Source organism: Rhododendron vialii, chromosome 12a (assembly GCF_030253575.1).
Source record: "Rhododendron vialii isolate Sample 1 chromosome 12a, ASM3025357v1".
NCBI classification, from domain to species: Eukaryota; Viridiplantae; Streptophyta; class Magnoliopsida; order Ericales; family Ericaceae; genus Rhododendron; species Rhododendron vialii.
This window is the reverse complement of record NC_080568.1, coordinates 12,060,638-12,085,721: the sequence shown is the minus strand read 5'-3', so window position 1 is coordinate 12,085,721 and position 25,084 is coordinate 12,060,638. Positions and strand designations below refer to the sequence as shown.

General features: G+C 36.4%; 1 protein-coding gene across 2 annotated transcripts; it reads left to right on the top strand.

Annotated features, from left to right (window-relative positions):
• The first annotated feature begins 10,913 nt into the window (after nt 1-10,913).
• On the top strand, nt 10,914-23,159 carry LOC131310809 (zinc finger protein BRUTUS-like). Of its 2 annotated transcripts, none has more exons than XM_058338021.1 (15): nt 10,914-11,437; nt 13,706-13,915; nt 14,193-14,387; nt 14,479-14,846; nt 15,694-15,919; nt 16,187-16,355; nt 16,556-17,773; nt 17,977-18,148; nt 18,245-18,466; nt 18,538-18,675; nt 19,706-19,940; nt 20,070-20,129; nt 21,312-21,383; nt 21,478-21,642; nt 22,653-23,159. In XM_058338021.1, the coding sequence occupies exons 1-14, from the start codon at nt 11,129-11,131 to the stop codon at nt 21,586-21,588; spliced, it is 3,705 nt and encodes a 1,234-aa protein (XP_058194004.1). In that variant the 5' UTR covers nt 10,914-11,128; the 3' UTR covers nt 21,589-21,642; nt 22,653-23,159. The 2 variants fall into 2 exon arrangements, with proteins under 2 accessions (XP_058194004.1, XP_058194005.1); XM_058338022.1 differs by having other exon boundaries at nt 21,478-21,646.
• Nucleotides 23,160-25,084: the final 1,925 nt, after the last annotated feature.

The window sequence follows — 25,084 nt, the reverse complement described above, 5'->3', positions numbered from 1 at the left end:
GTTGAATCTTCAGTTTCTGGATGACATGTGGATAGCTGCTTTTAAATCCTAGGAGACTCAGACAATTTTGATGCCTAAAGAACATCTAGATCGTGGATGAGACAGTTGTTGAAGGCAGTTGAAGATGGCAAGCACGATGTGGCACCCCGTCGAGTTAACTACATCTCTCAGAACGTGGAGAAAGACGAGGAAGAACAAGAAGAATAACCACTTGATTCAAATTTAGGGAGGGAGCTTCTTCAAATTTGAATTTCAAGTCGAGAAGATAACCTATAAATACGAGAATCAAAGACGTTTAGAAACCCCACTCAATCGCCCAAAAGCTTCTACTTTTTATCTGTACTTTACTTTTCTTGCTTTAGGAGTAGCTTGTAACGTAATTGTCCATTCGATTATGTTTCCACTGTCGATTGACTTCTACTTTGAAGAATAATAAAGTTCATCTATTATTCTTCTTTCATTCTCAATTCACTAAGTTTGCTTTCAAAGAAGTCCTAAAATACGGCAAAGAATCAAACTCTACCACCATATACATCCACATTCCAATATGAGAACAATTCTCTGTCGATCATTGACAGCAGGTGAAATAAACGACAAATAGGTTGATTCTAGTTTTACCTTTCTCTAATTTCTCAATGCCCTAATGTCTCCCCCAAATGTAAGTTTTTGTTTTCTGGCTAAAGATATGCTGAAAAAAATAGATTCTCAATACCTTTGTGAAATTATGTCTATCATCTCAAGCCCGCCGGGACGAGAAATGCTGCGATGAAATTCTGCTTCACACGCACCTAACTATAATGTGTGTTTTCATACACTCAACAGTTGACTAATTTCGTTTTTTTTTTTTTTTTTTGTTTTGTTTTGGTAGACCAAATTAAGACATCTGGCCAGAACATCCTACCTTTTCACAATTCAAATGGTGCAATCACGCATTCAAATGTAATTGCCAATTACGCTTTAAAAATACATAATTATTTCTTCCTCCATGAAACTGTAAACCTTTTGTAGTGGCCTAGTGGGAATCTCCTCACCTTATCAGGGCATGAATCTTGTTTTTGGACCAATGACTAAAAATAGCATAAATTAGGGTTCCATTAAAATCAACTAGGGCTAATTCAATTTCGTCCCCCTAAATGCTAATAACTGAGAGCTCCGGGGACCCACCTAATCTTAAATGACGATAAGAATTAAAATTAATTTTTTTACTCATTGATTTTGTTCCAATTTTTTTTTTTTTTTTGACAAAAGTGAGAGGTACTGCATTAATAAAGCCAACGGCACTTACCCAACGAAATTCATTATAGATAACTTGGACAAAACCAAACTAATCATCTGACTGATACAAAACGAGAAAGAACGAGGAGATTGATGTCTTTCATCCCTAGCCTTGGCATGGCTTGGCGCACCTTCCTCTGAGCTGAAAATTCATATATCATATAGCAGTCTCAAAAAGATATACATTGCTAGCCAAGAAAAAAAAGACAACAAGAACCCACCCAGACGATCAGATGAACTTCGACCAGAAATGAACACATTAATGAATTTCTAAGAAACTACCACTAGATGCATATTAATCTTCTCGAGTCCGAACAGTAAACAAATCGCCAAAAGGTGAACTTTGTTCCAATTAAGGGACTACTTTTTTGCTTTGTTTGTGTATTGTGTTTGATATCGATATATAAGACCCTCACTTGGTTAATGCCGTACGTATCTCGTTCTTGTACTTCCCGTGATATAGAAAAACATAACTATATTTCTTCCTGTTTAAAAAATACAGTAATAATAATTCAGCAAGTTCTATAAGATGGCCCTTCCATTATCAGGAATCAAAATACCTTCATTTTGTTTGAATTAATGATGATGATGATGATGATGATGATGATGATGATGATTGGGTGGCTAGGAAAAGCTCCCTAAAGCATAGAGATTTTACTAGCTAATGGTGTGGTGTGCACTTCCTAATTAGATTAAAAAATTATGCTGAGTGTGTCGTGCTTATGGTTTCCACACATTCTTCTAATTATTTATACTTGAAATAATCCACCAAAGCTTAAGTTGCCGCTGATTTTGTTTAGATGAGTATTACGATTTTCCCACTTGAGTTTGTTACTTTTTACTTTATAGCATGAGCATCTTCTTATCTTCATTTTTTTTTTTTTTAATCACTTTTTTAATCTTTGGATAAGGCCAGGTACCTAATTGTTATAAAGTTCAAAATAGTTTGCTAAGAGCATATTCTCATGTATTTGATTGGGGTTCAAACCTCACTAGCTACAATTCAAAATTACTTGACTTTCACCAGGCAAAAAAAAAAAAAGTTCTTGAAGCAAATCAAAGCGGAAAAATTCTTGAAATAACCACTCTACCAGTCTCCCTAAAATGTTACAACAGCTTTACTTAAACTGCCGTGAAGATGAGACATTTTTCACACCCTTCTCTTATTTTCTCGCACAAAGAATTCCATTTAATTGAATACCTAAACCAAAAAAAAGAAGAAAAGAATCATAGAGGTAGATTTGAGAGTCTCCTGGTGACTATTCACAAAAGTGGATAGCTAACTAAAAATTGACTCTTTTTTTGGCGTAATTTGGTTGAAAACTAAGAGATCGAGACTCGTGTGGATGATCTAAGGTGGAGAAATTAGTAGATCCAAAAGCTAAAAAAATTGAAATTAACTAGGAAAACTTCTTGCATTTACTAGTAGTATTATTTATCAATTGGCTACCAACTATTGATCGAAGAGAAGGCAGATCTACATTATGAAACAAAAGAAGAAAATCCCGTATTTTAAACTACTCGTAGAAGACTAGAAAGGGAAAGTGGGGGAAGGGCATGCAGATTAGATGGGTTGGACGTTCTTTCTTTTGTGCATTGGTTGGTTCCTGCATGTTTACTATCCCCATACGTTTTAAATACTACTTCACTAATTTCCTTAATTTGACTTCAGACTCTTTCATTTTTTGACTTTTATCTTTTCTTATTTGGAACCCTATTCACTTTATTGGGCCTTCTATTGAAAAAAAACAGAACCAAGGTCGAAAAGATTGGAAAAAATCAGTCCATTTATGTGCATAGCAAGCTCTATCTCAGATGGATTCGTCGTATAGCCACTAGTTTGGCTCACTCGGTAGCTTATTTAGCTTTTAAGAGACGTCTTCCTTGTAATTGGGTGGCTTTGCCCCTTTTTTCTCTTGTTTTTGTTATTCAAGCCGATGTGGCTGTGTAGCTTGTTAAGGCGTTTTTAATGTTTAAAAAAAAAAAAAAAAAAAAACGATAGCAACAAGAGATGTGTGTGTTATGTGGAGTATATGTTTTGAATCCAATCTATGCCTCCACCAATTTTACAGCAATTATATAGAGAGCCAAGGGATCCACGTATAGGGTTTGTAGGTCAATTTGTTAATAGTTTAGTCTCAAACTCCTTGTTAGTGGGGGAAAAGATCTATCCTATGAAGTGCCGAACTCAACAGGGGCCCTATTGTGCCTAGGGGCACAGCAGGCTACTGTCCCTTGGTTCCAAGCTCGTTTCAAGCTCAAAAATATAATCTGAATCGTTCACTGTCTAGAGTTAGATGCGAACAACAACTCCGTAAAAATTCAAGTCAATCGGACATCATTAACATAGTAAACAAATCACATTTTTATTCAGTAAGCAAATTCATTTTAAAAAATACAGGGCAAGATTATTTGATTCGATCGGTAAGCTATTCATACCCAATCAACTTAATTTTTTACAAGGGTGTTCTTAGCTCTAAATAATGAACGATTCAGAATACGTTTTCGAGCTCGAGACAAGACCTGAATGGAGGACACAACAGTCTACTATGCCCCAAGTCACAGCAGGCCCCTGATTCCACAAGTGCGGCCTCTTCCTATCTTATCCCCCGAGTCCTAACAATTGGTGATTAAAAAAAGAGATGAAATCGACAAAGGAAACAAATACTAGAAAAATAGAAACTACCATTCTCACAATAGAGACAAAATTAAGGGAGTTGAACTAATATCTTTTGAGACAGTAAATATCTAAGTTTCAGGTCTTCATCATCATGCATACGTGCGTGTGATTATAGGCAATGTCGGCTGCTACATTTGGGCCGCCCAAATCCGATCTCAAATTTAGTTGCCCACTTACAATTAAGTAACAAAAAATAGAAAGACAAACAAATAAAAAAATAAAAAACAAAAACAAGATTACACTGTGCTTTTAGCTTGAATTACATAAAAAATAAAAATAAAAATGCAACTCCAGTTATAGTGCTTTGTGATTAGCACTATCCGATTCAAAGAAACCCACTTGTCATTGTATTTTTTGAAGCAATTTTTCAATTAAATCATCGAACTATCCAAGCACTCATTTTCAATTGAGATCATAGTCAATCCATTTAATCTCTTTTGTGACATGATAGTCTGAAAGTAACTTTTTATCAATTCCAACTTCAAAAAACTATTCTCCGTCGAAGCAACTGTGATTGGTATAGTTGTCAAAATTTGGTATAGCCCACCCCTTTTTGAAAACAATTCAAAATAGGATTTGGTCCACCCTCTATTTGCCCTCATTTTTCTGAGTACTACAATTTTTGAAAGTAGGTGGAAACTATACATATTCATATATTTTTTTATTGAATTTGTAAATTTTTTTGGAATGGATATTATATATACCCCTAACATTTTTTTATGAATTTTTAAATTTATTTACAAAAACTATTTTACAAAATTTAATTACTTTCCCATGTTCACTTGGTTAATTTGGTTGATTCAAGAAAACCTTGAAGCCTTCTGCCAAATAGGTCAGTCCGGCCCATGAACAAGATGGATACCAGCCTTTTCAAAGTCAATACATCACAGTCACTCTAGATGCCCAGACTTTTCTGGTGGAAGCGCAAGAAATACGTTAATAACAACGATAAAAGATTTTTTGCACATGAATGAGACAAAGAACACATCCAAATCAAATGAAAGTAAAACCAAGGATAAGTTGATCTGACGGGTCAAATATCGGAGATGCGCATGCAAGAAATAGTGGAAGCGCGGGGTGTGAGTGTGTGTATGGTTAATAGTGGAACTATGTACCGTGACAGTTGTTTATCTACTTCTTGCGTGCGCATCTCCGATATCTAACTGTCAGATCAACTTATCCTTTGTTTTATCTTTATTTGATTTGAATGTGTTCTTTGTCTCATTCGTGTGCAAGAAATCGTTTATGGTTGTTATTAACGTATTTCTTGCGCTTCCACCAGAAAAGTTTGGGCATCTAGAGTGACTGTGATGTATTGACTTTGAGAAGGCTGGTATCCATCTTGTTCATGGGCCTGCCTGACCTATTTGGCAGATGGCTTCAAGGTTTTCTTGAATCAACCAAATTAAAATAAAGGGTTTAATCAAGTGAACATGGGAAAGTAATTATTGTTTTGTTCGTTTTGTAACTTCGGGTATTTTAGTTGGTAGTGAGTGGAGAGAGAAATAGCGTAATGATTGGAGAGATGGGTAATGAGTGGAGAGAGGTAGAGAGAGACATGAAATTAATAATTACAGAAATAAGATAATGATTGAAGAAAAATATAGGGTAATGATTGGAAAACAAAGTAAATTTTGGAAACGAACAAGGCCTATAGTTTTTCAATATAATGTCGTTGGCATTGATTGTTGATTTCTTTCCTTTGTCATTATATGTCTATGATTCAAAATGAATAGCCAAATAGCAGAAACAAATTTGGATACGACGCATATTTGTAATGCCCTCTCACATGAAGTGTGTCCCGAGTGTGTAATATTATCACTAGTATACTTGATTTCTATAAATTTATCTTGATGTTTAACTGAAACTAACCGATAATAAGTCAATTATTTGCTACGAACCGTCAATTTTCTTTTCACAAATATGCTCTTTGTTCTAGCGAATACTGATGGTAAATTTTATTTAACTATTTAAATTGTTCATTTTATAAACCTCAATGTATATGTCGTTATGCAAAAAATAAAATCAGATTGTATTACATGATAATTACGTGAAAGGATATATCATAATTATGGGAAGATGGACACTATTCATAGTTTCATATTCATATGGTCCTAAAATGCGACTCCTCCAGTGGTCCAATGATGCCATAGACCCGAATTTAATGACCAAAATGGTCCCACCCGTGTGGGCCTGGGCTTGGACCTCCAAACGAGAAATTATTAAATGCTCTTAGAGTACTGCCTCGTGTCGCTCCAAAAGCCTCCATCACCATGCATTCATGCGGGGCCCAACACATAATATATAGGCAAAAATAATACTCACAACAATTCAACTTCACACATACTACGTACTATATGTGGGTCTCACATGTATATAAGATTTTGTGGAAGTTATTGTGTTTGAATTGTTGTGTGAGTAACATTGTTGATATATCGGTCTTGTGCACGTAAATGTGAGGTGGTGAAGAATCCGAAGCACAAAGCGGTGGTGCTCTAGAAGCACCAGATAATCATTCCCGCTCCAAACGTAAGGAAACAATGAACTTGTGAGGGCACGGTTAAGGCACGTGCCACCTAACAATTGGCACGCCCTCAACGTCTACTGCATGCGCTTTCACCATGCCCTCCTAGTCTCCTAACGTCCAGACATGCACAATCTTTGCAGTTTGGGGCTGAACCAAACTACTTTAACGCCCCTACAATTAGCTTTCACATGGTAATTTTCTTGCTCAAAACAAGTTTATAAAAGTAAACGTCTAGTTTTTATCTCATTTTTAGTTACAAGCATTTTTTTATTTTATGCATTGGTATAGAAGTCGATCGCAATTTCAAAAGATTTATGTGTGAAAGAAGGCTATTTTCTTTTCAAACGAAATGACAAGACAGTCAGGTCAAGAGCGCCGTCAAACACAAATACGGGGTGAGTTGACCAGTGGAGGCAATTAGAAGGTATTTATCACTCTACGAACGCTTATTAGTTCTCTGCTACTCCTCCATTTCACAATTTTTGTCCAGCCTAGGATTTCATGCCATTTGAAAAAAATACAAAATCATTTTTTACTTTTTATACCATTTAGAAATATATTTTCAGAATTGCATATTTTTTTTTAAATTTACACCGTCAAAAATCCAAAAATTATATCTTTGTCTATACATATTTTTTGTTTGAAAATGACTCAAAATCCTTGGTGGGACAAATATTTCTGGGGCGAATGGCCAGGGTATTGTCTATGGATTTTTTAACTACATTTAAGAAGCATTTTTCTTTTGTTTAGTGCAAACAATAGGGACAAATGTCTGAAAACAAATTCCTACGTACCCAAAAAAAAAAGTTCTGAAAACACTCTCTTCAAGTAGTCCTATACATGTAAGAAAATGGTTCTAAGCATGCAAAGTCGTACCGTCAAAATTGGAAATTGAGTTTGGTTAAAGACCTCTCGACATAGATTTTGGGAGTCTCTGTTGATGGGGCTAATAATCTAAACCAAACCAAATTGAGCTTTGTATCCTAAGTAATCGGGGTCGGCTACACGAATCTTATCTTTTCATTGAGCTCTGTCAAGGGCTAATAATAATTGTCAGCCAAACTAGAGAAATTTTGCATACCATATAATATCATTCTTTGGATTTCATATTTACCGTGAGTTTAATGAAACTAGAAACTACTGTATATAACTTTACTTAATTTAATGCATCCTTTTATTTGATCTTTACTGGCCATTAACTTTCTGGTGATGCCAAGTTATGATACGGAGTAAAAAAAAAAAAACTATTGGTAGTGCTATGGGGTGTTTCTGCTGAACTAAATGGACTAAATGTAATAAAATTCATGTTTTCACATATTTATAGACAGGTCATTCTCTTTTTCATATATCAACTAAAATACTATTTAGCTTAAATAACTTGACTATTGCCGTTAGTTTTTAATTCGATTAATAATATAGCAAAAACACACCCTAAACAGTTTTGAGCAATGAAAATTTTAAAACATCTATTTGATGGTCTGGCCACTTTTTTTTTTAACACTTTTAAATTGTGAGACTATCTATTTTCAAAAAGGTTATTTGCGAGGCTATTTCATAATAATTTTTTATCGGTGACTTTGTTTGGTTTTTACTGATTCTTACAGAGGTGATAGGGTTTGAATAAAATTCTAATACTCCGTACGTAATATACCTAAATGATTTCATATATACAAACTATCATAACAGAAGTAGTCGTGAACTACTTATAGCTCAAAATTTGGAAGGAAAAAAATTCAAATGCAATGGTTATCAATGTATAGCCCGTAGGTCTCACCCCATGTCAGAGAGATATTACAAATAATCGTTGCATTGCAATTTTTTTATGAAATTTGAGCTACAATGAGATCAGACTCCTCAAATTAACAAATACGAATTATTTAGTGGAAATAGAATTGCAAATCAAACAATACGAATTATGTTACTGCATGTTAATTGTTAAGTAACAATAATAATAATTCAAATAATGTTTTCTAATAGGAGAAAATTTGTGTAACTGAAATGACGGTAATGCCCTCACTCGATGTGATCGTCATCCTACATCTATCGCTCTGAAATGTGACATAAGCCTTCCCTCACGTGCCATTGACACTCGGCCTCGACAAAAGATCGTCAAATGAGAAACACTGTAGGCTGCAATCACTTGCGTTGCAAAATTAAATTCCTCCTAGTTCGTAGGTACACGTGGCCCATAATCCACGTGGCCAATCCTAGTTGTCATCCACATTAGTCACATCTTCTTGTCTTCCTCACCACGAGGCCAACTATTAATTGTCTCCTCCTTTATCCAACCTGCACTATATTTTTGGGACTCAATTTGCAATTTAATATTTTTTCTTCTCTTTTTTTTTTTCCATATGTAAATATGTAGATATGAAAAAAAATTAAGTACAAAAAAAATATACCTCGAAAAGGGAAGTTAACGGTACAAATGCACTTTTGTACCGTTAATTTCCCTTGCGGGTATATAAAGAAATCTATATATGAGTGCTAAATCGCATCTTAAAATATTTTTAACTGTACGATAAAGTTCCATCTTAATAAAAATTATATTGTCAAGTTGGCAAGTAGAGATGTGAAGCTATTTATTTTGCTTGAAAAGTAGAATATTAACGGATTAATAATCTGAGTGAATTTCGAACCTCCTCACATAAGCAACTCCGCATGCATGCAAATGCATAGCTAACCCTAATTTGTTTTCTCATACGAGTGATATATACGGTAGAAGTTCTAAGTTCAACCTAATATTTTGAAAATACAATTCACCAAACCTTAAACGTTCATACGACAAAACTTGCACAATCGGCATACAAGGGCGGAGTGCCAAAGCCAAGAGTATGATATAAATTCATTTCAATCACCTTATGGAAATTAGAAAAATAAAATTGTATTTTTTTTTTAACATCAAATTGTCTTCTTATGCCCGAGACCCAAACAAAAAAATCAATGAATGAAATTAAGATTATTTGCTCGTGCTATTTTTTTAACTACTACTGTACTACAAATACTCGTGGAGACCAACTATAATATTCTTAATTATGTGCTTACGTACGTACGTAGAGTCAATGAATGAATAATTGTTTGCTTCTCTTTATTTTATCTATGAATACTCCTCTAGTTCAATCACATTAATGTTATTTATGTATTTGCATGTCTTTTCATTCACACTACTTGTATTATGAAATGGTTCATATATATATATATAGTATTAATTTTCTTAATTTTATAGAGACGGTAGATTTTTAACTTTCTTTTCGATGACTCTTTTAATAAAATTTTACAAAACAGCCACCGCTCCTCTTTATTTTAGAAAGTACAAATACCATAACACTAAGCTGGCACTATACTATTGTCTAGTTTCAATCATAATTTTATTGTTTCACCTTGTTTGACTCATGAAGGAAAAGATTAATAAAAAAAAAAAATGAAATTGACCAGACATCAACATACGTACAATTAAATATCATTTTTTTAAAATTAATGTTATGCTTGAAAAGCCATATTCGTCTTCCAAAGACTTCAAACAAATAAGATCTAATTATGTAGTGGATGACATGTGTGTGTGTGTGTGTGTATATATATATATATATATATATATATATATATATATATATATATATATATATTTTATAAATTGTATGTTTAATTAGAATTCAAATCACCTTGACATGTTTAAAGCAATGTTTTATGAATTTGTAACAAGAAATTACTCCTAATGTTTTGTTCGTTAGGTGGCTTCTCCCTAACTTGTTTAGATTATCATAGGCGATTTTTTTCAATTCTTTTTTTCCTCGCACAAACAAGCTATTAAACTCTTTGAAAAGATAAAGAAAAAAAGAAAAAGAAAAGAAAAGAGATTAAATTCTTTCTACCAGCGGTGGAAAATTTCACTTTTCCACCACCACCTTTTTCGGTTCTACCGTGTATTTATTATTAATCTGAACCGTTCATTTTGTAGACCCCACATAATAATGTATCTATTCAAAAATTAAACTTGATCAGACATCGACAGGAGTATCAAAAATTAAATTTTGCTTTGTAAAATGGATAGTTTATCTTTAATATTATTGACAAAAATTAGATCGTCCATTTTATAAACCAAAATTCAAATTTTGATATATCTATTAACTTTCGATCAAGCTAATTTTTTGTATGGCAATACCATATTGTGGGTTTTAAAGTATGAACGGTTTAGATCACAACAATAGAGACTCGGTGGGATCCATAATAGACGGTGGTGAAAAAAATGAGATTTTACACCAGCGTTGGATATAATTTATTCTCAAAAGAAAAACTCTTTGAATTACTGATAATAAAAAAAAAAAGAAATGGAAATACTAGCTTATTTAATTTTGCAGAAGCCTAGTTCAAAAGAATTTATCGTGTCCCCTCGGCCCTCCCTGTCTCCATTCTAAAGAGAGAGAGTTTGCTTTTGCTCAGTCCGTTATCTAACAGAGAGAGAGAGAGAGAGAGAGAGAACCATACAGCGCCCTATACATAGAGAGAAAGTGGTACACACACACACACACAAACACACATATCCAAACAGATGAAGAAATCTGGCAAATTCAAAAATGGTTTGCTGTAATTGAAATCTGAATCTGCAATCAACAACAACAAAATCTGATCCACCTTTTTGTATCGATAAAATGGCGGCCCCATTGACGGGGCTTCAGCACAGGGACGGCGTAGGCGGAGTGGCCGTAATGGCGGGCCCACTGAACCAATCGAACAGCAACAACAAGCCTGGTAGTAATTGTGTGAAGAATTCCGCCCTAAGATCGCCGATTCTCATCTTCCTGTTCTTTCACAAAGCGATACGGACCGAACTCGACGGGCTCCACCGCGCGGCCATGGCCTTCGCCAACAATCAGGAGAGTGACGACATCAATCCCTTGTTGCGGCGGTGTCACTTCCTCCGGTCGATTTATAAGCACCACTGCAATGCTGAGGACGAGGTAGGCCTTGGACGAATTGTTTTGTATTGTGTTTAAAATCTTTGAAATCCCTAGAGTCTAGACTTATGTCACAAATTGCTAAAATTCACGAGAGCGGGGCTGAGACCGTGAGCGCAGTGCGAGGATTGAGAGCGGGAGTGGAGGATGCGGGTGCGTAAGCCCGAGCTTGAAAGCCTTAAAAATATCTCAAATTACTAAAGTTCGAGAGCAGGGATTGAGAGTGTGAGCGCAGAGCAAGGAGCGGGAGCGGAGGATGCGCGCATGAAAGCATTTTTCAGAAATATCTCAAATTTCTCAAGTTTGCGAGAGTGGGGATTGAGAGCATAGTGAGGATTGAGAGGGGGAGCGGAGGGCCTGCGAAAGGATTGTGTGACTAAGGTCTAGACCTTGATGGTGATTTTTTTCCGTCATGTGTACGTTTGTTCTTGTGCTGTTAGTTTTAACTGTTTTGCTATCGTTCAAGTAAATTTGGATTTCAGCATTCTTTATCCTATAATTTTACTATTATGAGGTAGGATTATGTGACTAAGGACTAGACTTAATCTAGACCTGATTGTGAAACTTTCAATTATTTATATTTTGATGACGTTGATTGCTGATCTTTTTTTTATCTGTGTTCAGCTTTGTTTATAGCTTTGTTTATCATGTTTTAAGTGTGAGATACAACTAGAAGTGTGATTGGATATTTATCATGTTTTTTTTGGTGACTTTCCTATAGTATTCTGTATAATCACCTAGTAGGGGAATTATAACGTGGATCTTGAATATAACTTAGTCAGTTTGAATTTTACACATTCTAAGTTGGGGGCAAAAGAATAATTATAGCGCGTTTCACTCGTAGGTTAATCAGGACAATTTGGTTAACTTATTGCTTTCCAGGTGTTTCTCCTTGCATGCTGCTTGATCACTGAGCAATCGTTGGGGAATTGTTGAAATGAATATCCCTAGACCTTCATGCAGAAACCTTTCATGCATGTCCCGGTGCCTGTAATTTTTGTGTTGGTAAGGCTTGGTTTATAGATCTCGATTTTAAACTGAGGGGTTCAATGTTCAGGAAATTTTTTTAAGAGGTTTTAGATGGAGGAAGCTAGTGAAATTGGAAGTGGAAGATGAATTAGAGGCTAAGGAGATACATCTCTTGGCGTACTTGTCTAAATACAACTCTTCATGAGAAGGATTTCAATTAATTCCTATCAAACAGTAATTTCAAATGTATCATTATAAAACTTTGGAGCTGAATGCTGCAACCATATGGGACTGCTAAACCTAAACTTGAGCTTTTCTCATTGGATAAGAATGTCCTTTATTTGAAATTCACACCTATCCCAATGGAGCCTAAGATCAATTGTTTGTGCTTTTAGTCTTTTTTTTAGGCAATAACTATAGAGACTTTTTGGTGAGAAGCAATGAAACACAGCGGAAAAAGCCAAAAATTTTGGGTTAAATTAGGATTGAAGGGAAATTCAAGATCAATCATTCTACTACCACACTCATTTACACACCCAATCACACACCCACATTCACAACAAAGGTGGAGCCTGCACACACTACACACCCAATGTGTGTGGGCCCCACCATTGTTGTGAGTGTGGGTGTGTAAATGGGTGTGGTGTTACCGTGTTAGAATTTTCCATTCGAGATTAGGAGTTTTTCTAGTGTTGCGCAAATGGGAGGTTGATGAGAGATGGTTTATTTTGGAAAGTTATGAGTGACTGGTCATGGTGGGCTGGAAGAGAAGATTGAACAAGACAGGGTTGGGTTCGAGAAGCTTTGGCACTAGATGGTCTAATGGTGATTCGAGAGGGGACTTATCAGCATCCTGCATGGTGCGAGAATTTATGCTATATGACAAGATTTTCTTTTGAACCTTTGTGATGGAGCTAAGAATCAAAGATACTAGGTTATACATAAATGGAACTCCAAAGCAACTAACATATAGGCGAAGATAATTGTGCATGACAATGGTCCTAAATAATGAACGGGTTGTGCACTTTTCCTGCAATGTGTGCATAGTCTATTCCTGATTTCGTCCTTAAAATCAACTGTGTTATCTTAATACGTGGTTTAGGATCTGCTCAGGTTTGGGTTTGATTATTTGTTTGGCCAATCTTAGGACCAAAAACAGTTGCCTTGTAAGTAAAACTAGTCCTTTCTTCCAACCATTTAGTCAACAATTTGTAGAAATAGTACCTATCAAAACATAGACAGCGAGTCAAGGATGGTAAATGCCTAAATGGTCGTAACTGGTATGTTGTATGGGACCTGCAGGTCATCTTTCCGGCTCTTGATATACGTGTGAAGAATGTGGCACGAACTTACTCCCTTGAGCATGAGGGAGAAAGTGTTCTTTTTGATCAGTTGTTTGCACTGCTGAATTCAAATGTGCAAACTGAAGAAAACTCTAAGAGAGAGTTAGCCTCTTGTACTGGAGCTCTTCAAACATCTATTAGCCAGCACATGTCCAAGGAAGAGGAGCAGGTAATCTTTCATTTCACCTCATATTAAACTCGTCTGTGTGAGCCAGATATATAATTGGGGTTAATTCTTATGTGGGGTACTTGTTCAGTTACCTCCACCCAACAACCAAATAGTTGTTTAAATTGCAGGAACTTGGGGAGTAGGGAGTAAAAGGAATATAGCACACTTGAACCCTTGATTGGATGTCATGTTGGTCATCTTCCACATCAATAGAATCGCAATTGTATGTAATTTGAAGGTCCCAGCTAAGTTAAATATTGGACTTTGGATTTGGCAGGTCTTCCCCTTGCTTATTGAGAAGTTTTCGTTTGAAGAGCAAGCATCATTAGTGTGGCAGTTTCTGTGCAGCATTCCTGTAAGTATGATGGCAGAGTTTCTTCCATGGCTTTCTTCATCTATTTCTTCTGATGAATGTCAGGACATGCGTAAGTGCTTGAGTAGAGTAATACCAGAAGAGAAGCTTCTCCAGCAGGTGAGTGCCCTTTCACTTTGTACAATATGCTTGGAAAGTCTGTCAAACCGAATAGTAGTTGTAATTTCTCTCATACTTTTTTGTGCTTAAGGTGATTTTCACCTGGATGGATGGGGCAAAAACCAAGGACAATCATAAAAGTTGCGAAGATGATTCTAAGCACCAAAGTTCTGCAGATGCTGAGACTAGCACCTTAATCAGTCCAACTAATAAAGCGCATTGTGCCTGTGAATCTTCCAGGACTGGTAAAAGAAAATATGTGGAACTAAGTTGTGAACTTGATGAATCCACTCAGGCTCGCCCAATTGATGAAATACTGCACTGGCATAAGGCTATTATAAAGGAACTGAAAGATATAGCTGAAGCAGCAAGGAAGATACAGTTATGTGGAGATTTCTCTGATTTATCCGCATTCAATAAGAGGCTGCAGTTCATTGCAGAAGTTTGCATCTTTCACAGGTGTTGCCTCTGTCAGTATTTTCCCATTTGATGTTCCTTTTCTGGCAATGATATCAAGCTTGTGAGTTAACAGTTAATATTTTTAGGTACTTCACTAGTTGGCATATGTGGTAATTATTTTTCTTGAAGCCTATGGCATACTTCATGAGCACTAAAGTTTGGAATCTTTCCAATCCTACTCTGTTCTTTGAAATAGCTCTTGGAATTTGTCTTGCCCGTGAAACAGTTTAGATAGCACGTTGCAAAAAATCAAATAGGGGCGTTTAACCACTAGGTATAGCAAATAAAAAGTAATTCCCACCTGGTCATCTCCAATTAATGAAACACTAAAACCCTATGAAATTGCCTAAAACCCTAAACACTAAAAGTGCCTAAACCCTAGGGTACCCTATAAAAGTGCCTAAACTCTAGGGTACCCTATGGAAATGCCTAAACCCTAAGGTACCCTATGAAAGTTCCTAAATCGCTAAAACCCTATGATAGGAAAGTGCACCCTAAAACCCCTATGAAAGTGCCTAAACCTAAACCCTAGGGCTCTATGAAAGCGCCTAAACTTAAAGGTATCCTAAACCCAAAAACCCTAGGGTACCCTAAAATTCTAGGGTATCCTAAAACCCTAAGGTACCCTAAAACCCTAGGGTGGCACTTCCATTAATGGTATATGTATTTTGTAAAAAGTGGACCTAGTGGTAATTAAGTATTCCATCTTACCATAATGGGAATTAAGATGTGGTTTTCTGTACCTAGTGGTAAAAATCCCTTCAGATAATTGCAATTTTTAGCCCCCTTGTGGAAATTGTCCCCTCCCATTTTGTATGACAAGCATCTTTCTTCACTTGGACTGCAGTATTGCTGAGGACAAAGTTATATTCCCAGCTTTGGATGCAGAACTCTGTTTTGCAGAGGAGCATGCAAAAGAAGAAAGTGAATTTGAGAAGTTCAGATGCTTGATAGAAAGCATTGAAAGTGCTGGTGCCAACTCATCTTCAGCTGAATTTTATACTAAGTTGTGCTCACATGCTGATCATATTATGGACACCATACAGAAGCACTTCCACACTGAGGAAGTTCAGGTGAGGATAATGCTTATGGAATTTTCGACAGTGGCTTAGTTTTCTTTCCCAAAATTTAACGTTAGAGTTGATAGTGTTAGATGGCAATTGAAGACAAGCTCAGCTTGCTTAGGGCTCGGGGAGTGTATTTTATAAAAAAATTCCAAATCTTTAAATGTAGGTCTTTGTTAAATGCTACTTCAGTGTTGTCTCTGTGTCAATGCATAATTTGAAATTTTGTGTGCCACTTTTGAGGACGAAACATCTACTAAGAAAATGCATTTGTAGGTTCTTCCTCTTGCGCGAAAGCATTTTACTTGCAGGCGGCAGCGAGAACTCCTGTATAAAAGCTTATGTGTGATGCCTTTGAGGCTGATAGAGTGTGTTTTACCATGGTTGGTTGGATTGCTAAGTGAAGAAGAATCCAGGTCTTTTCTTCACAATATGCATATGGCAGGTTCTATTTTGTTTCCTCTAGTTTCTGTTAAATCTTTTATTACCTGTTGACAGTAGTTCATAGGTTTGTCAATAGACACGTGGTATTTCGAACCCTGTAATTTACGCTGTACCCTTTACTGCCTTGAACGTTAGCTGCTAATCCCATCCAACAAGAGTCAGTTTTGTCTGTTTCTTACGCATGCGTGGTATCTGATGCAGCTCCACCATCGGACGCTGCACTGGTTACTCTTTTTTCTGGATGGGCATGCAAAGGCCGTCCCAGGGATGTTTGTTTGTCTTCCAGTGCTATTGGGTGTTGCCCTGCAAAAGTACTGAATGAAACCACTGAAATTATTAACAAGCCCTCCTGTCCTTGCACCTCGCTATCCACTGAGGAGAATCTTCAATTTGCTCACCCCGATGATCAAGGAAGGCCAGCCAAGCGGGGGAATTTGAATTGTAGGGAAGAAATTGATAGTTATAATCCTTCCGGAACTCGAAATATGCAAAAAATATCTTGTGGAAATCAGTCTTGTTGTGTTCCTGGATTAGGAGTTAATACCAATAATTTGGGAATGAGTTCTCTTGCTCCTGCAAAATCTTTACGCTCGTTATCGTTTGGTCCTTCTGCTCTTTCCCTCAACTCCAGTCTTTTCAACTGTGAAACAGATATAAGCCCGACTCATATTGGCTTCACAGCCCGACCCATTGATAATATATTCAAATTTCATAAAGCGATCCGCAAAGATTTGGAATATCTGGATGTTGAGTCGGGAAAACTGGGTGATTGTGATGAAACTTTCCTCAGACAGTTTAGTGGCAGATTTCGCTTATTATGGGGCTTATATAGAGCACACAGTAATGCGGAGGATGACATAGTGTTCCCGGCATTAGAATCACGAGAAACGCTTCATAATGTTAGCCACTCCTACACATTGGACCACAAGCAGGAAGAAAAACTATTTGAGGATATTTCATCTGCACTTTCTGAGCTTGTTCAACTTCATGGAAAATTGAAGAATGTCAACACGACTGGGGATTCATGTAGAAGCTTTGGTTCATGTGAAGGTGATGACAGCATGAGAAAATACAGCGAGCTTGCTACAAAGGTTCAGAGCATGTGTAAATCCATAAAAGTCACGCTGGATCAGCATGTTTTCCGCGAAGAACTAGAGCTCTGGCCATTATTTGATAGGCATTTTTCTGTGGACGAGCAGGACAAAATTGTTGGTCGTATAATTGGTACTACTGGTGCAGAGGTGCTCCAGTCAATGTTGCCCTGGGTAACATCTGCTCTTACTCTGGAGGAGCAGAATAAAATGGTGGATACATGGAAGCAGGCGGCTAAAAACACAATGTTCAGTGAGTGGCTTGATGAATGGTGGGAAAGAACTTCTTCTGCATCTTCACCTACTGCACCATCAGCGGTCCCTCAAGGTTAGTGTTCATGCTTCTGTTAGTACCCTGGATCTGTCTACAGTCACTGCTGGTCTGTGATTTTTTCCGGCTCATAACTAGTTAGACTGATAGTCTTCTGAAAACTAGCATGCTGCTGCTTCTTACTTCTTAAGGGGTTATTGATAATTTCATATTGGATCTCTCTCTGTCTCTCTCACACTCACGTTTTTATGTTGTTTAAGGGACTGATGTCTATGAAAGTCTGGACCAAAGTGATAGCACTTTCAAGCCTGGCTGGAATGATATATTCCGGATGAATCAAAATGAGCTTGAATCTGAGATAAGAAAGGTTTCCCGGGACTCAACCCTTGATCCAAGACGAAAAGCATATCTAATTCAAAATCTTATGACCAGGTTTTTGTTGTTATTAGCAACTTGGGAAATTTTGACTGTTACTGCTTTTACTCTGATGCACACTACTTACCTATGTTTATTCACTGGTTATCATAGTCGCTGGATAGCTGCTCAGCAGAAGTTACCTCAAGCAAGAATAGGTGAAACTTCAAGTGAGGAAGATCTACTTGGATGCTCTCCATCTTTTCGTGATCCAGAGAAACATGTGTTTGGGTGTGAGCATTATAAACGGAACTGCAAACTTCGTGCTGCTTGCTGTGGCAAGTTGTTTGCTTGCAGGTTCTGCCATGACAAAGTTAGCGACCATTCTATGGACAGGTACATTTTGCTGTTTGTTGCTTCTTCTGGTTGAAGTTTTACGTACTTAATGTTAGTCAATTTATTTGCAGAAAGGCTACATCTGAAATGATGTGTATGAGCTGCCTGAAAATTCAGGCTGTCGGACCAATTTGTACGACACCTTCTTGCAATGGACTTTCAATGGCCAATTACTACTGTAGCATTTGCAAATTTTTTGATGATGAAAGGTGAGACACCATTGATTAGGATCTCTCTTTCCCAACTTATTATCTGCATGGTCAGATTGTTTTTCTACTTTAAGGTTTCATTAGAGTTCCTATATCCGTAAAAAAGTCCATAGATGTATATACCAAATTGGTAATGTGAAATCATGTCTAATCTTTCGTGGCATATGGACATGTTTTACTGAAAACCAAGAAAAAAAGCAAAAATAAAATAAAATGGAATAATGCAAAGTACAATTATTTGAACTGTATAAAATATGCATTTCAGAACTGTTTTAATAGTCCAGTCAAAATACACCTGCCACAATATTGAAGTCCAGAGCCATAAGGCGATCACAAGATAAGCATAAATGCAAAACAACTTGCAAACCGTGTTAATACTATACAAGCGTGATTTAGGCTCATTCTTGTGCTCAGTTTTGAGAACAATGAAAGTAAACTGATTGTGAGTTACTGAATTCCCATACTTATCTTGTCACTAGTAGACACTATTATCATGTCACTAAATGTCGCATTCAAATATTGTCGGTTGAAGTGTCTTCTGGCATTGTGGAATTTCGCGTAGAATGAGGGCATCATGTGTTTCTGTTTTCTCATGTTCTTTTTTCTTGCATTATGTGCGTACTTGTCTGAGAATCTAAACTGAAGGAAGATGCGAAGCATTTTGATTTTTCTGCTGGAGAACTCCAGTGGGTATACCAAGTTCTTTGGTATCGAACCCTGTGGATCACGATGAATGCTGTACGGTGTCTGAATTACATGTCGTCGTGTATCATAATTCATACGTTGATTCCTAACATGGAATGCATTGCACCTTAGGTGCTGGAGATGTCAATTCCTATATGTAATGAAGTATACTCATATGCAACTATTACCTGTATGGCTACATGGAATTACTGTGGTCATGATCTTTTGAAGTTCTGGTATTTTAGATTTTAGCCTTTGATTAGAATAGTTGGATGATCTGACAACTTATATGTATAATTTCTGGGGTAGTAAAAACTGATTGGCTTTTACTCTTCCCTCACCACAGGACAGTTTACCATTGCCCGTTTTGCAATTTATGCCGTCTTGGGAAGGGACTTGGTGCTGACTTCTTCCATTGCATGACCTGCAATTCCTGCCTTGCAATGAAATTAGCAGATCATAAGTGCCGGGAGAAAGGTCTGGAAACAAACTGTCCCATATGCTGTGATTTTCTATTCACATCCAGTGCGACTGTTAGAGCTCTTCCTTGTGGTCATTTTATGCATTCGGCATGCTTTCAGGTTTGGTTTCCTTTTGCTCTGCTTTGCTACCTGTTCTGTTTTGTTTAATTTATAGTTGGTTTTGGCCTTTCCGCTAGCAAAACTGTATTCAGTGCAATGCTTGAAACTCCATTGTGTTGATTTTCTCAGGCTTACACTTGCACTCACTACGTTTGTCCAATTTGTAGCAAATCTTTGGGCGACATGGCGGTAAGATTATCCTTCTCATTTTCTTAAGAGATGGTACTTCACATAAGCTCATTCGAAATTCTTTCTTTTCTTGATTTACTCACTACTCTGTTTTGGCACCTAAGCGATGCGTTGGTGTATATATATTGTTGTCTTGTCCAAACGAAAATATTTGTTCGCCGAAGATTGCATGTTCTTGAATGTGGGGCCTTTTAAGTCTCTGTAAAGTATCTCATTTATTCTTTCCAATAGCCTGTTTATTTTTCACTATATCCACCCCTTGTCTTAATGCCTCCTAAAATTTTTAAATTTAAGTACTTAAATCTGCTTGAATTGGACCAGATGATATAGAAGTATTACAGTATTCGATGTTGTGCTACCCATGCGTGGCAAAAAACTTGAGATTCCTATGTTCGAATTGTTTTCTCTTTAAGCTGCAGTTAGCAGGGTGTGGAAAGAACAATAATGGGATGAAGACGACTAAGATCCAATGATTTACCAAGTGGAATCTTGAAGTCAATCTTCCCTCATTGATCCCATTATAACCTGTTTACTTGTTTTGGCATCATTATATGCCCGACGAGATTTGCATGACTGACTTTGTTTAAATGGATAAAACCTGGAATTTGGAGGACTTGGTTCTTGTTTGGTACTTAGGTGGAAGCTTGTACAAGTAGGATATCTTGGATTTAGAGAAGTTTGGATGACTTATCTATATTTTAGCCTCCTAAGTGGTCACTGTACTTTTTCTTTTAGAAATCTAAGTTGAAACCATTCCTAAATTTTCAATTTTTTTGTTCCACATGAGGTCTGGAATAAAACACCTATTTTCTATTAATCGTATGGTGAAAAGTGGAACTCTCATTAGTGTAATAAGTCCCTGGGATCACGTAGTAAGACGCATTTAATGAAAGTGACTCATGTCCAGCTATCTTATTTTTAGTGGAAGATTAAGAGGTTATGGTTAACCCCTTAAACTGAGCCAAAACTTTGCACATATTCTTCGTTCCCATCTAGTGTATTCTGAACAATTCTTTATACACATTTAGGCTACGTACAGCTGTACAGTGAAACATTCTGCTTGCATACATGAGCACTGAGGGTCTAAGTCACCACATACTAGAAAGTGGAGCACGTTACACTGTTGATCAGGAAAAGGAATCTGAAGAATTTTGTGGTTTTGTCTCTGACCTTTGTATTCAGGTTTACTTTGGCATGCTTGATGCCTTGTTGGCTTCTGAGGAGCTCCCAGAAGAATACAGGGATCGCTTTCAGGTAAACCGTCTGTTCTGCATATGCTCATTCTTGTTGCCCCTTAACTTATAAAAACAGGGATCGCTTTTAAGTGCTTACTTGTTTGCCTCACCAGGATATACTGTGCAATGACTGTGGTAAGAAGGGAACTTCACCGTTTCACTGGCTATACCATAAGTGTGGGTCTTGTGGATCGTACAATACCAGAGTGATCAAGGCTGACTAAATTCCAATTGCTCGACACCAAACTAAGGACGGGACTTTTAAATGATTGGTTCAGGTGAGTTAATTTTTTGGACATGATGGTACCAATAATACTATACTTTGTAGCTGTATAGCCAATTCAGTTTTCTCAAATGTTTTCTCCATAATCCTTGGCTGGTCCCCCCATCTGCACACTCGTACGAAGATTAAACCACCCACCCCCCCCCCCCCGGCCTCCCCTCCCCTTTTTTTTTTTTTAATATCATCTTCCACGTACAATTAACCTATTAATCGATACTTTAGAAAAGTTGGTGCAAAACCATAATAAATACCGGCCTGTAGCCATGTTAGATGTGTTCTTCTATACGTATTAAGTACCTTCGCTGTACACTTTCCCTCCCTCCCATTTTGTTTGTCCATTTAGGCAATATGCGCTTTAAACAGATGAATAGATAATGCATTTGTGGAAATTTTATTCACCACTCAAAAGATTATATGTTATCATCTGGTAGACCAAGTTTTCAAAATCATTCAAAAAGGATTTAAACAACCCTTCAGAGGGATCAAGTAGTAATGCTTTTTGCAGTAATTGTTCGATATTGTTTGTCACAGATGAAAAGATCTCAATTTGTTCTTGACTTCTTGTACACCATGCTTTCAAAATCATTCAAAAGAGGATTAGAACAAATGATGCAACAGAATTTTTTGAGGTACTTCACAAACGGTATGAGATGTGTTTCGACATCTATAGTTGGATATTCATTGATGAAGCATGTTAAGCATTCTAGTTTTTCCAGAATTTTGAATGATGCACATGCTTACCTTGAAAATAACGGCGTATATTAAAAATAACAAAATTTAGCAGTGTCTTAGTGTCCTCGGCATGATAATTAGGCAGGTCAGACACTTCAACATATACACTTTTTTGAGTTCTTGTAGCATCGGCTGTAGTTAATTGGATTACCATCATGGATGCCTGGGTGGATGTTGCATATACAACAGAGTCTTGTACCTCTTTGGTTTCTTTTCTCATGGTGAAGTCATTATCCATGCACAAATCTAAACTCGTAACTCTTTCTCTGGCAGGGTTTGTACTGCAATGGGGTACTCACAAAGTTCAAAATTAACCTTCCGATTGCCAAGTCGACGAAGGAGGAGATTATGAACATATCCAAGTGCGACACAGTTGATACCAAATCCGATACATTTTTGCAAATGTAAAATGGCTACAAAAGATGCAGTCTTAAGTTTCCAAACTGGTGATCAGAACAAGCTAAGAGTTGAAGGTTGAAAATTTTGATCCACTGCATATTCAAAGCCCTAGCGCTCACTTCCGGCTGCTGCACTGTGTTTTGATTAAATTGGTGACCATATTTTCTCTTTCAGATGGATAAAGGTCTGGAAAATTACTGGTGCAGTGGACAACTTCTCGTTTCTAATAGCTCTGTACCCGGAATTGATTTAGCCAGTTATCTTGAAGATACTTAGAACATCAGATTTATTTTTTCAACCTTGCAGAGAATATACTGGAAAGCGTTTGGGTATTACATTCATTTTGCGAGTGAATTGTCCAAAAGTGCTTGTTCTGGGTTAGAACGGTCTTCTGTCTTCTATTTTCCATCTTTCTTTTACTTTCTTTCAACAAAGCTAAGGTCCAAACACAGTATTCATGCATAGATGGAAGCATTGTTATGGTACCTAATGTTGGGTTGTCCATACAATGATGGTTTTGTATAAATTGAACAGACCTTGTGTTTAGCCTCACGGGTGCGAGAGTATGACAGCAAGTAAGAAGCTTATTGTTTTGAGCACTGCTATGGGTACATATGGCAATTATGTACCATGCACTTATGAGTTTTGTAGAGCTCACCTTCGGTCCCACAGAGATGATTCAAACCGTCCATTAGTTTTAATTTTTTTTTTATGGAGTCTTGTAATAAATCAACTTGACCTGATATAGGTAAAGATTTTTTTTGAATTTGTAGGATTTTTTTCTATCAGGTTGAGCTGATTTTTTAGAGGGTTCCATAAAAAATGTTTTAAAAATAATAGACGGTTTGAATTATCTATGTGGAATCTTAGGTGGACCCCACAAAATCTATATGTGCATGATATGTACATGCTCATATGTACCTATAGCTTTTTCCATTTTTTTTTATTTTATTACCATAGCTTTTTTCATTAACTTTAGTGTTGCGGGATTCGTCAAGGTGCTTGTAATTTGGCCCAGCTCGAGGTTACCAATTACAAACCAGACCTTGCGTTATAATTAATCTTTATTACTTGCACGTCCGAGGCCACATCATTTTTATTTTTGATTAGAACCTAAAATCAATCTAAATAGATCCAAGCATACCTTAATACGGAGTAGTAATTATTGGTGGTGACAAATATATGTGGCAAAGTTCTGTTCGGATGACCCCACCACCAATACCATCCTAGCTATCTTGTCGACGCATGCATACGAGGTTTCTCATCCTTGTTAGAAAGAAGAATATTAGTATTGTCTGTCATTTTCATTTCAATGGTATCTTTATTATTCTAGATTCATTTATCGTGTACATGTCACGTGCATTTATTTGTGGTGGTGCTAGAATCTGGGTCCGATGCGGGTACCAGCCCCATTCGAAAATTATTTTATTATATTAGTGAGATTCTTAGATATTTTATTATACCAAAAATAAATTTATGACAGTGTACCAATAAAATTACTATAATTTTTTTTTATGAAGATATTGGTCTGATCTATTTTTTAGAGTGCTAAATTTTTACACCATCTTTTTGTGTAAACTCATTCCTTTATGTTAATTATAAGATGTACATATATAGTTATCAATTTGTTGTTTTTCTCAAAACAGATGATTTATTTTAAGAATTATAAATGTATAGGTTAAGTTGACTAGTAATTTGTGTGTCCAGCTAATGCAAATTTTGAATCCGCTAGAATGATTGTTCTAGATTTATTAAAAAGCATTCCCCTAACCAGGAACGGATTCAAGTGGGGACATGCGGGGCACGTGTCCCGCTCAAAACTAAAAACTAAAAAATTACATATTTAGCATAATTATGAAATGTAATACTATATTTAGCATACATAGTTATATATATCTCAAAAATAGAAATGTGAAATTAGTTCTTTGCTTCAACTTTTGTTGACTAGTTCATTTTTTATTATTGGTTTAAAGATTTTAGCTCTTGATTCTCTTTATTTTTATCCACAATTAAGAAATATATTAAAAAAATAAAACCATCTCGGTCATTCTAAAGACTTGTCAATGTCAATGTAAAACACTAAAAGTTGTCTAAGATTGTGTGCATATTTTTGAATCTTTTTATAAAAAATTTGCATTATAAATTTTAGGAAATTGACTTTTACACTCCTCTTTTTATCACATACACTCCTTCTTCTTTTTTTTTTTTGTCTTTATTTGGTGTGAATTTACTCTATTGCCCCTTAATGTATAAAAAAGTGAACTTATGAAAGGGTAAAAAGGTAAATTCACATGAATACAGACAAA

Coding starts and splice junctions, on each gene's coding strand:
- LOC131310809 (XM_058338021.1), top strand. CDS start 11,129: ATGGCGGCCCCATTGACGGGGCTTCAGCACAGGGACGGCGTAGGCGGA. Junction 16,356..16,555: donor TCACAATATGCATATGGCAG/GTTCTATTTTGT, acceptor TATCTGATGCAG/CTCCACCATCGGACGCTGCA. Junction 19,941..20,069: donor TGCATTCGGCATGCTTTCAG/GTTTGGTTTCCT, acceptor TGATTTTCTCAG/GCTTACACTTGCACTCACTA.